The sequence below is a fragment of the Salvelinus fontinalis genome, chromosome 18, assembly GCF_029448725.1.
Source record: "Salvelinus fontinalis isolate EN_2023a chromosome 18, ASM2944872v1, whole genome shotgun sequence".
NCBI classification, from domain to species: domain Eukaryota; kingdom Metazoa; phylum Chordata; class Actinopteri; order Salmoniformes; family Salmonidae; genus Salvelinus; species Salvelinus fontinalis.
In genome coordinates this window covers 1596913-1609779 of record NC_074682.1, presented here as the reverse complement: position 1 = coordinate 1609779, position 12867 = coordinate 1596913, and the positions used below count along the sequence as shown (strand labels likewise).

The 12867-nt window shown below is 42.4% G+C and overlaps 1 protein-coding gene across 1 annotated transcript; it reads right to left on the bottom strand.

The window, feature by feature from the left end:
* Nucleotides 1-228: 228 nt before the first annotated feature.
* On the bottom strand, nucleotides 229-12595 carry eif6 (eukaryotic translation initiation factor 6). Its single transcript, XM_055867831.1, has 7 exons — nucleotides 12489-12595; nucleotides 11927-12063; nucleotides 10795-10880; nucleotides 10398-10573; nucleotides 6963-7139; nucleotides 6523-6704; nucleotides 229-2239 (listed from the first exon to the last, which is right to left on the bottom strand). The coding sequence occupies exons 2-7, from the start codon at nucleotides 12031-12033 to the stop codon at nucleotides 2230-2232; spliced, it is 738 nt and encodes a 245-aa protein (XP_055723806.1). The 5' UTR covers nucleotides 12034-12063; nucleotides 12489-12595; the 3' UTR covers nucleotides 229-2229.
* Between the last annotated feature and the right edge of the window lie 272 nt (nucleotides 12596-12867).

The window sequence follows — 12867 nt, the reverse complement described above, 5'->3', positions numbered from 1 at the left end:
CTATTTCCAATAGAGCTGAGGTATGCAGTCTCCTCGAACATGGAAACATTACCTTTACATTTCAATCATGCTATAACGCTGATCTTCGGGCGCTACTGATTCAATCCAGCCCTAAAATACAATGTCTTCACTCAAAAGTTTGACCACAACCAAAGTCTCATTCAAGGTAAGAAAATCAAAGATCATTTGAAGATAAGCAACAGATTGTGTGACAAATACAACATGGTCTTACAGGGTAATCATTTTTTTTTTTATATATTGCAAAAAATCAGCAGGGAATATCGCCACATCTCAACCACGTGTTTGCCATGCAAGGCTTAACTGTAATGGAATTGGCAGACAGACTTAATGTACATTTTCTATTGGGAACATTTCTCTAGTTTCCCACAGCAAGGAAACCACCAGTTTCAAAATGGTTAAAAATGATGAACGAAAACCTGGCATTCAAATTTTACATTTTTTGATGCTCTTTTACAGAAAAATTGACATTTAAATAACCAAACATGGTAATTGTACAAAGTTAGAGATTTTCTGGTACTTTTGTATACTTTTTAGCCAGTAGTTATGATAGTAGCCAAAAGTAGTCCCCGGAAATTGCGTACTACGTCACATACAGTGCATTCGGAAAGTTCTGATCCTTGACTTTTTCCACTTTGTTAACTTTATAGCCTTAATCTAAAATGGATTAAATAGTATTCCCCCCTCATCAATCTACACACAATACCCCATAATGTCAAAGAGAAAACAGGTTTTTAGAAATGTAAAAGAAAATATAATTTGAGTCCTTGATGAAAAATACAAATACCTGTGGTAAATTCAATTGATTGGACATGATTTGGAAAGGCACACACCTGTCCATAAGGTCCCACAGTTGACAGTGCATGTCAGAGCAAAAACCAAGCCATCAGGTTGAAGGAATTGTCCGTACAGCTCTGAGACAGGATTGTGTCGAGACAGATCTGGGGAAGGGTCCCAAAAAATGTCTGCAGCATGGAAGGTCTCCAAGAACAAAGAAAGAAACAAGATTCTCTGGTCTGATGAAACCAAGATTGAACGCTTTGGCCTGAATGCCAAGAGTCACATCTGGAGGAAACCTGGCACCATCCCTAGTGAAGCATGGTGGTGGGAGCATCATCACCTGACTAGTCAGGATCGAGGGAACGATGAACAGATCAAATTACTGAGAGATCCTTGATGAAAACCTGCTCCAGAGCGCTCAGGACCTAAGACTGGGGCAAAGGTTCACCTTCCTACAGGACAACGGCCCTGAGCACACAGCCAAGAGAACAAAGGAGTGGCTTCGGGAAAAGTCTCTGAATGTCCTTGAGTTGCCCAGTCAGAGGCAGGACTTGAACATCTCTGGAGAGACCTGAAAATAGCTGTGCAGCAACGTTCCCCATCCAACCTGACAGAGCTTGAGAGGATCTGCAGAGGAGAATGGAAGAAACTCCCAAAATACAGGTGTGCAAAGCTTGTAGCGTCATACCGAAGAAGACTTGAGGCTCTAATCGCTGCCAAAGGTGCTTCAACAAAGTACTGAGTAAAAGATCTGAATACTTATGTAAATGTGATATTTCAGTTTATTTTTAATAAATGAGTAAAATCTTGTAAAAACCTGTTTTTGCTTTGTCATTATGTGGTAGTGTGTGTAGATTGATGAGGGGAAAAACCGATTTCATCCATTTTAGAATAAGCTGTAAGTAACAAAATGTGAAAAAAAGTCATAGGGTCTGAATACCTTGAATGCACTGTATGTACCACGTCTTTGCTGTCTCTGCTGTGTCCACTGAGCCGTTGGGCCAGCCCTGCAACCTCATTGGATAAAGCTGGACAAGCCTCTTGCTTGCTGTCACTTAAATGAGAGGGGCTGGTGATCATTGGCTAGAACTCGAATTGCTAGGGTGCTGGCCCATATGGGGGAAAATGTAAGGAAAATGGCGCAGCACACCTTCAAGAAAAGAGTCGCTTTGAAACTAAGGATTACGTGGCTAATTGAGGTAAGAAAGTATGATCTACACATTGACACATCCAGCCCAAAGCAGGAGGTATAAAAAACTATTTCCTAGTACCGGAGCATCTCTTCAAGGAATTATGAAGTCTAGCATTGTCATACCATGCAAATGTCCAACTCTAAACGTGGAAGGTGTTAACCATATCAAATGACAGCGAGTGGTCTGCAACAGATTTTCAGGGATGACTCATACCTTTCATTCAAGGCGGACTGGCATCTTATGTGAGGCTGAAAGAGAGAAATAATGTTATATTAGAAATGGTGCTGCAGGAGTATAGCATTTTATCTGCACCGGTAATTGAATGTCTAAAAGTCTCCATCAGCATCTTAACGTTATTTTAGGACTTCGCATTGAAAAACGATATCCCAAGTATGAATACAGTATTGTATACACACTTAAGAGTAACTGACACGTTGACCTACTGTGCAGAAATGAAACAAACCGATAATGTCTAATAATCTGTGAAAAATATAACATTTGCCATTTATGCTTCAAAACCAACTTGAGGTTTAAAACTAGGTTCTATTTGACAAAAAAAATCCATTACGCGCCTAGTAAGGCATTGTTAGCAGAATTATATGGATGCAGTCACTGCACGATTAATCAAATTCGCCAATAAATCGCTAGGTAGTCAAATATTGCTATCAGGTTGTACATCACAGCTAGTACATTTTCTGCTGCTTCCAGCCATTCAGACGATGCGCCGTTTCAGTTACTCAATATTTTGGACAAAAACGGATGAAAAAAGCAGCGATTGGGAATCAACACAATCAGTCTTGCTATGCAGTACGTGACTAAGACTATAGCTCAGGTCCTTCCTTGATTTGAGGGGGGGAAAAAAACACGTTACAGTTCGCGATTGTTTATACCGATCTAAAACAATGCATAAATATGTTATGCTTTATGCTAGAAAAAAAGCTGTAAAATGCCAGGGGAAGACACGACTGATGAACATGGGAATATCTTTGATTCGTCTCCATGACATTTAGAAGCTTAGTTACGACCTTCTTTAGGAGCCAAAGAAATCGGACTTTGCTTGGGAAGTAATCTTATACAATGTGTGACTGTCCCTATCAATTGATCAAATCACTTTCTGTGAAAGAGAATATGTATAACAACTAAATCAAGCTGGTGTTGTGTTTTTAATATAGGTAGGGTGTTAGGTGACACAACAAACAATGGAAGTTGCGAAGAAGAAAAAAACAGCAGTTAACAAATCTGTTTTCACTAAATGTCAATGTGGTCGTCAAAATACATAAATAATAAGCGACAGTTGTTTCCCATTTCAAAAAATGTGAATACTGGTATGATATTTACACAATATGAGCCCAAATGTAAAGTGCTGCGCAAAGAACGTTAAAATCTGTGGGACAGCCCTTTGTCAAACCCACGGTCTTCATATTTGCTCTTTGCGAAGGGTATTCCTCATCAGTAAGACTGATGTGACACTGTATCGCCAAGAAGTACGGGAAAGTCCTGAGAGTGTTTCACAGCCATCGGCCATCTTTTGACTGGAATTATTCAGATTTTTCAGAGACATGGGAAAAAAACAGCAGGTTACAAAGCAAAGCTTCGTAGCTACGTTTTGATGAATGGGTTGTCAGGGATTGGTCCAAATTCACCTTTCACAGTGATTATCTGGTGTGACCATCATTTGCCTCATGCAGCGCGACATCTCCGCATAGAGTTGATCAGGCTGTTGATTGTGGCCTGTGGAATGTTGTCCCACTCCTCTTCAACGGCTCGGCGAAGTTGCTGGATATTGTCGGGAACTGGAATACGCTGTCAATCCAGAGCATCCCGAACATGCTCAATGGGTGACATGTCTGGTGAGTATGTAGGCCATGGAAGAACTGGGACATTTCTCAGTTTCCAGGAATTGTGTACAGATCCTTGCGCCATGCATTACCATGCTGAAACATGAGGTGATGGCGGCGGATGAATGGCGCGACAATGGGCATCAGGATTGTCACGGTATCTCTGTGCATTCAAATTGCAATCGATAAAATGCAATAGTGTTCATTGTCCGTAGCTTATGCCTGCCCATAACATAACCCCACAGACACCATGAGGCACACTGTTCACAACGCTGACATCAGCAAACTGCTCGCCCACACATACACGTGGTCTGCGGTTGAGGCCAGTTGGAATTACTGCCAAATTCTCTACAATGAGGTTGGAGGCAGCTTATGGTAGAGAAATTAACATTCACTTCTCTGGCAATAGCTCTGGTGGACATTCCTGCAGTCAGCATGCCAATTGCACACTCCCTCAAAACTTGAGACATCTGTAGCATTGTGTTGCGTGACGAAACTGCACATTTTGGAGTGGCCTTTTATTGCCCCCCAGCACAAGGTGCACCTGTGTAATGACAATGCTGTTTAATCAGCTTCTTGATATGCCATACCTGTCAGGTGGATGGATTATCTTGGAAAATGAGAAATGCTCACTAACAGGGATGTAAACACATTTGTGCACATTTTAGAGAAATACGCTTCTTGAAGCATATGGAACTATTTCTGTGATCTTTTATTTCAGCTCATGAAACCAACATTTTACATGTTGCGTTTATATTTTTGTTCAGTACAGAATTTTCACAAATTCCAGACGCCACGTAACTTCTAAACATCCTATGAATTTATATAAACAGGAAAAGAAGCGCATCTATGTGCTTACTGGTCACAAAAATGTGTAATTCTTCCCGGGGGTGTATATCAGGGATACTCAACTACTATTTGAGAAGGTCCGGTCACAACAAATTTCCTAGGTGGCAAACGTCTGGATGGATATTGTAATGTATCGGTGTAGTAACAAACCCCCACCCCTTACTGGCAGAGAGAACATTGTGCCATTTTAAAGCTAATTTCCTGAGATTCTACACATTTTGCAATGTCTTGTGTGTTCATATGATACCCGAGTGACTCAAGATCAAATGGGGGCCCCCTTGGGGTCGAGGCCCCTGGACACGTAATCTGGCCATGATAACTACAAAGTGTAGATAGATAGGTAAGTTAGGGTAACCAGGATTAGTAAATCAACTGGATATTTCTGATAGATCTCTAAAGGTCTTTCAGTGAATGGACAGAGAAACTGGGGCTGCAGGTAGCCTAGTGGTTAGAGCGTTGGACTAGTAACCGAAAGGTTGCTAGATCAAATCCCCGAGCTGTCATTCTGCCCCTGAACAAGGCAGCTAACCCTGAACTAGGCCGTCATTGTCAATAAGAATTTGTTCTTAACTGATTTTCCTAGTTAAATAAAGGTTAAATAAAATGTAAATAAAAGCTGCCCACGCACTACCAAATTTCAAAATTGCACCTTGTGCATTCTACTATTACAACTGCCAACAGCAGTAAGATGAAAGCCCAGTTCCAAAAATAAATATATATAAATAGGGACCCGCATTGACCGCGTTCTGGGTCCGGATCTGTACCACGGTCCGCCTGCGAGTATGTCTGGTTATATGAATCCTTTTATTATGATTTAATAGTGCCAAAAACGATGACAGTTCCTCTTTAAGTGTAAAAAAAGATCAAGCGTTAGACTTCTGTGCATTCTAAAAATACCTCCCCAAAAACCAACAAAGGTCATTTGTTACGTCATCAGCCGCAACCCAAAAATGTTTGGCCTACAACCCCATTTTGATATCAGAAAATGTTAATGTGATCAAAGGTCATGAAGTTGACTGCAAGTTTCTGCAGCTCCTCAACAACTTCAAAATGCAGCCATTGGTCGCCTGCATTGTGGGAGGCGCTATTGTCAACCAATCATTAGGTTGTTTTTGTTTGACCCACACGGACGTGACCAAAGATGTGACTGAAACAGGAACCAACTTTGCCGCAATTCATGTATACAATGGATATATACCTTTTACAATGTAGGATAGACACATATGATTTCCGTTTGTTACTCTGTAGTATGGACGTTAGAGCTATATACTTTTATATAATTAAACTTTTAGAAAACAATGGCACTACTCGTTGCCATGTTGATCTGAGCCTTGCCGTTTGAAAAACACAACAGTGGCCGACTAAGTTGTCGCAGATGCACCTCCCCCGACTTCACTCGTTTACTTTCGTCTAGTTGGCTGCGCTCGCCTAACAAGTCGAACGCCCTCGTTGTCAGGTAAATCACATGATAGAGGTGAAAAGGAGGCTGTATGGCAACTTTAATAGCCTAGTCAGGAAATAGATTCAGTCTAGTGTTGAACACAGCTGAACGTGAGCAAATTGCGCATGGTTTTATGAAAGTCGGATCTCTAAACGGATGAAAGCAGGGGCCTCAAACATACAGGGGCCAAATGCTACTTCAGAAACAAAAAGCCACGCGCTGTGACATAAGACGACTTTGCATTACAAACGGATGGATTGGCTATGCCTGTTTCTCGGGCTCAATCTTAACCCTGCCTTTCCGGTCATACATAGATTTTTTTAGTGGAAAAAGGAAATGAAGCAACCTCTAGATGATGCCTAAAATTTGTGAGTATCTCACGGTGTCAGAAGTGATCACTCACCTGTCAATTAGAGAGTCTCTCATCGTGGTAGCGATGGCACTGGGCTGCGCCTCGCTCAGTCTGAACACACTCTCGATGACGGACAGCTCTGTGCTGGTGGTGTCCAGCCCAGTGAAGGCACACCAGTCATTTACCACCATCCCTGCGGCGATGACCTCGCTACCACGGTTCACTGTTCCAGCCTGTGGAGTGCCAGAGAGGGAGAGATTTGGCAACAACTCAAGAACAACTTGATGCAATGTGGGCACTTAAGTAGATCAAAAACAAAAATGTAAATAAAATGAAGAAATTTCCACTTAGCCTATCAGAGGGCAAGGTAGATCTATTACCACATTGCTTATATGTATCAGATTGATTCAGATCTACATGAGCCTTGCAGTTGGGGCTAGGGACGATGTAGAAATGAGCATAAACACCACTCTATGACAACTACCGCTCACCACCAGAGGCACTTGGAGTAGGGAGGAGAGCTCATCCTGGTCTTCTATGGAGGTTTTGGGGTGTACCAGTCCCCCCTGATTGCTGAAGGCACAGTAGCTCCCCACTAGAACTTGCTCTGCTACTGTCTGACGGAACACCTCCACCTTCAGACTGTCCGCCAGGATCTCCTCAGTCTCCTAAACAAACATGGGAAGTGTGTTAACATCCCCTACATCAGACAACGTACTAGGGATGAGCATGAAAAAAATCATGTAGGATATCAGTCAATTGAAATGCATTACGCCCTTATCTACGGACTAAGGCACGGTCTAAGGTACTGCATCGCAGTCTTTCGGCATCACTACAGCCTGGGGTTCGATCCCAGGCTGTGTCGTTACCGGGAGTCCGACAGCGAGGTACAAAATTGGCCTAGTGTCATCCGTGTTAGGGGAGGATTTGGCAGGGGTGGCTTTAACTTGGCTCATCGCGCTCTAGCGACTCCTTGTCGCGGGCCAGTGCGCTTGCGGGCTGATTACGGTCGTCAGTTGAACAGTGCAGCTGGCTTCCGGGTTAAGCAAGCGCTTGTTAAGAAGCGCGGCTTGGCGGGTCATGTTTCGGAGGACGCATGACTTGACCTTCACCTCTACCGAGCCCGTTGTGGAGTTGCAGCGCTGAGTCAAGATCGTAATCACAAAATTGGGGAGAAAAAAAAGGGGTAAAAATCACTTTAAAAAATACAACTAATCAAAAACAACAGAGCTTGGGGCGTGGATCAGAAAACCAGTCAGTATCTGGTGTGATACATCTTTGCATGGTTGATCAGGCTGTTGATTGTGGCCTGTGGAATGTTGACCCGCTCCTCTTCAATGGCTGTGCGAAGTTGCTGGATATTGGCGGGAACTGGAACACGCTGTTGTACACATCGATCGAGAGCATCCAAAAAATGCTCAATGGGTGATATGTCTGGTGTGTATGCAGGTCCATGGAAGAACTGGCAGATTATCAGCTCCCACGAATTGTGTTCAGGTCCTTGCGACATGGGGCTGTGCATTATCATGCTGAAACATGAGGCGATGGATGAATGGCACGACAATGAGTCTCAGAATCGTCACGGTATCTCTGTGCATTCAAATATCCATCGATAAATGCCAATTGTGTTCATTGTCCGTGGCTTATGCCTGCCCATACAATAACCGCACCACCACGGGGCACATGGTTCACAACGTTGACGTCAGCAAACCGCTCGCCCACACACCATACACAAAGTCTGCAATCTGCCCAGTACAGTTGAAACCAGGGTTCATCCATGAAGAGTACACTTCTCCAGCATGCCAGTGGCCATCGAAGGTAAGCATTTGCCCACTGAAGTCGGTTATGACCCCGAACTGCAGTCAGGTCAAGACCCTGGTGAGGAACGGCGAGCACGCAGACGAGCTTCCCTAAGATGGCTTCTGACAGTTTGCGCAGAAATTGTTTGGTTGTGCAAACCCCCAGTTTCATCAGCTGTCCGGTTGGCTGGTCTCAGACAATTCCGCAGGTGGTGGTCCTGGGCTAGCGTGGTTACACATGGTCTGCGGTTGAGGCCAGTTGGACATACTGCCAGATTCTCTAAAACGATGTTGGAGGTGGCTTATGGCAGAGAAATTAACATTCAATTCTGTAAGCAAGAGCTCTGGTGGACATTCCTGCAGTCAGCATTCCAATTGCGCGCTCCCTCAAAACTTCAGACATCTGTGGCATTGTGCTGTGACAAAGCTACGCATTTGTGAGCGGCCTTTTATTGTCCACAGCACAAGGTACACCTGTGTAATGATCATGCTGTTTTCATCAGCTTCTTGATATGCCACACCTGGGGGTGGATCCCAAAAAATTGCTGCCCCATTACATTGAATTCTATGGGTAAGCTTCCAACATTCTAATGGCAATGGCACAAGAGAGCTCGACAGCTTGTAGTCATAAAACCCGTAAATTAGTTACCTCTTGTTCATTCAGCCATCCCTATTGGAAAAATGAATGGCAAACAAAACATAAATCTCCTAAGCCTGTGTTCAACACAGACCTTATTTTCGGCATTTACCCCAAAACAGCACTAATTTTCTCTACAGGGTTTGTCCAACGAACCATGGCGGAGTTAGTGCTTACAAAAAGACGCCATTACAATCTCTCTCTATATAGGCGATTTTTAAACAATTGTAGCTAGCTGTTGTTTTCAAAGTTGATTATATTATACATAATTTAAAAGGTTATTTCATGACCACTTGTCAAACAAAGTTTAAAATGTATCAGGGTTTCCTTATTAAATGCAATTTATACTGTAATTATTAGTAGCGCGCCCCAGTTTGGGAACCACTGACAGCCTATACTCAACACTGTCCATAAAGGCTCATAAAAAATACTCTCATTGAATAAAAATCGAAAATTAAAAGACACAAATTGGCATATCAGATTTTAAATAGCCTAATTACACAGGCAAAAATGGTAAGAAGTTCAATAATAAGTTTGAGGAATAACAGTAGTGTTCCTGCTGAGATTAGAACACTAACTAGTCGATATTTTGGCCCATTGTAGGGGATGGGAATTGTTACGACTTATATTAGCTATTGTGAGAAAAAAAGACAAATCTCCTTAAGACAAGATGACAGCCAAAATCGCCCCCATACTCAACTTAAAGTATCTTTCAATGTATTGTCCCCCCACTAAAATCAGGTAGACATTTGGGTTCACAATCTGATTGGGCAAAATAATGTTCATAATACAGTTCCGACAAATCGGGTCACCTTACCAAATGTCCTGCTGAACGCTGCCTTTTTCGATGTTACAGCCTAATGAACCTAGTGCTAAATTGCCAATGGTGAATAATGTAGCCTATGGATTTAGGCTCATACAAGTGGAGGATTGAATAACTAGTACCAGGCTATATTATCACATGCTGTCAAAAGGAAGCATTCTGCGACACAAGTGACAGCAAATTCATTTGTGCTGCTCTTTTGACATTTGAGTTCATGAACTTTGTTCAGCGGAGAACAAACGTGCCTGTCCAGTCTGCCGTGGCTGCCTTTTCCACGCTAATCGTGAGGGACGTATCACGAACGCGCATCCAATCGCTTTGGTCTCAGGCCCTTAACAAAATCACAAGCTTCAATCTGCCGCGGTTCACAGTGCGGTGGCAGAAAATGGTGGATCTCCCGGGTGAAGCTTCCGAGGTTACAAAGCTTATGATGTAGAATTGCAGGCGCAATATGCTTCCATTTCAAAGGGATTTGGAGGCACAGTTGAAAGTTGACACACTGAATTAGAAAAGAAAATAAGTACTTTTTTTTCAACGCGTGAGAAAAAAGTATGACATGGGAAGAGGGTCAAATGCGTGTGTCAAGCCCAATGCGTGAGAGTTGGCAACACTGCAATCACGCATGACAAACATAAGAGGTATGAGGCAAGAGTTGTTTTTTTCTCACCCTGTCCAGATCAGGATGCACCAGGGCCACATAGTCATTACAGGCTATGACATTCCCCAGCGCTGAGAGCCGCTCCTCGACCCTCTGGATCTTCACCGTGTCTGGAAGACAATTCCTAATGTGCTGCAGCTCCTGGTCAGTAGTGTTGTTGGGCACCAGGAGTCCATGACGATTCCCTGAATAGCAAATTTAGTGTGGAAGTAGTTGAGCAGGGTTAGCTGGGCTAAGTGCAAAATTGTGACAGTCAATTATCCAAATTATTTTCAGAAAATAGAAAGCGCAGTATTGGTCTTACATAAAGCATAATTGAGTATTCCACTCCCCTGTTGAACTGACGACATTGCTTTGTTTCTTTGTGCACAAAGCCTAGCTGTGTGACCTAGAGAGCTATACTCACCCACACACATTCTTCCAATTATCCGACATCCTGCTATTGAGGCATGTACAACTGGGATGGTCTCTGACAACTCGCCTTCAAAGACACTGAAATCATAGAGTTCATGTTACCATGACAGCAATAGAGCCCCACAGTGGAGGTGTCAATACTCATAAAACCTAGCGGTCAAACAGGGAAATGGTTCAAATCGTTTCTCACCATTTGTTTTTTCCCCATATGGGATTTTAGAAAATTAAAATAAGGGCTGTGTTTCGTATAGGCTTACCAGGGCGTGACGTTTTGATAACCATGTAAATCTCTCTCGGAACAAGGACACTTTTACCTTGATCTAACATTAGATATTTCATACAGAAATTCCTACCTTTGCCTTGACCATCGGAACAAGTGGAACCATTTCCCTGATTGACCGCTAGGGTATTGTGACTCATACTGTAGTACTCTATGCTCATTCATAACAACATTCCCTGGAGAAAGCTGACAATACTGTATGTAAGCTTTCAATACAATTGTACTTGTCCATTTGTTATGGAATTCACTCTTATGCTCTGTACGCTTGATCAAGACAGGTGAGAGTCCACCCCAAAGCGCTGATTCATGAGATTGACTCAGAAATCAAGTGTGCTTTGCATTACACCCAACTCAAATCAAATTTTATTGGTCACATACACATGGTCAGCAGATGTTATTGCGAGTGTATTGCGAATGCTTGTGCTTCTAGTTGCGACAGTGCAGTAATATCTAACACACAAATCTAAGGGATGGAATAAGAACATATAAATATATGGATGAGCGATATAAAAATCTGTCCTGCCCCTGAACAAGGCAGTTAACCCACTGTTCCCCAGTAAGCCCGTCTTTGTAAATAAGATGTTGTTCTTAACTGACTTGCTTAGTTAAATAAAGGTCACATTTAAAAATATATATGTAATGTAAGTGCTTTAATATGTTTGGACACCAGGAAAAGTAGCTAATGGGGATCCCTAATAAATACAAATACTGGTGCTTTCTATTCGAAAACTAGGTTAGTTGAAAATAAATGTACCATCTCAAGCTAGTTATCCGCCGGATGTTCGATCTGATCAGCTAACGTTAGCTAGCAAACAACGTCTGGAAAAGATGCCACATATCTTACCTATAGAAATTCTCTGACCCACCAATTGCAACTAGGCAATATGTGTTTGTTAATTTGGCGAAGCAGCCTATTTCGTTGTTCTTCTCGAAAGATGCCCTGACAGCCATGTTGAAGTTCACAGTTGAGGAAGAACTTTCCTGAAACAAAATAAAATACCCGTCAATATTTCACAATTCCTACCTAGCTACCGTTAGCTGACTATTAATTGGTTACTTCTAGCCAAGCCTAGCTACTCAGTTAACTCTCTCCTCTCAGTTAGCCCAATTTGCTGATTATAATATGTACGGTAGAGTATCCAAAGATTGTACAACAGCTACAAACACATGACAACTACCACCCCATAATTGAAAAAAATGAAGACGCAATGCATATGGCTAACGTTAGCAATCTAGCTAGTGGAGTGGAAATTGCCTTAAGTCTAGAAGTTCAGTAACGTTTACTGAACACATTTTCAAGAAAATCCAAGACCACGGGCTGGTTCCATACACACTATAGTTATTGAGCTACGTTTGAATGTTTGACATATCGGATTAGCTATGCAAATAACAATAACTTCACCTACTCAAGGTTTGTGGCCTCAGCAAACGCGGACTTTGTATTTTTCCTCGCACGTGTTCACTTCCTCCTCAACGTCATGACGTAAACCCACAACACCCAACGCAAGCCATGTGTTTGGCCCTTTCAATGTCCTGTTCAAAACCACTGGGAACTCGGAAGTCTCCCGACTTCAGTAAGTTCAAGACAACTGGAAACTCGAAAAAAACGAGTTTCGCTGAAACAAATATATAGTTTTGAACGGTTATCCAAGTCGGAAACTCGTGCCTCTTCCCAGAGCTCTGACTTTCTGATCTGAGATCACTGAAGTCATGACTTGATTTATTGAAACACAATACAACCATGCAGTAAAATGCCATTAAAATCATTGTGGAAGACACAAGAAA

Excerpts from the sequence above, each read along its gene's own strand:
- eif6 (XM_055867831.1), bottom strand. The coding sequence starts at position 12,033 with ATGGCTGTCAGGGCATCTTTCGAGAAGAACAACGAAATAGGCTGCTTC. Across the intron at positions 10,881-11,926 it reads GGGTCAGAGAATTTCTATAG|TGTCTTTGAAGGCGAGTTGT; the intron begins GTAAGATATGTG and ends CTATGATTTCAG. Across the intron at positions 10,574-10,794 it reads AATTGGAAGAATGTGTGTGG|GGAATCGTCATGGACTCCTG; the intron begins GTGAGTATAGCT and ends TTTGCTATTCAG.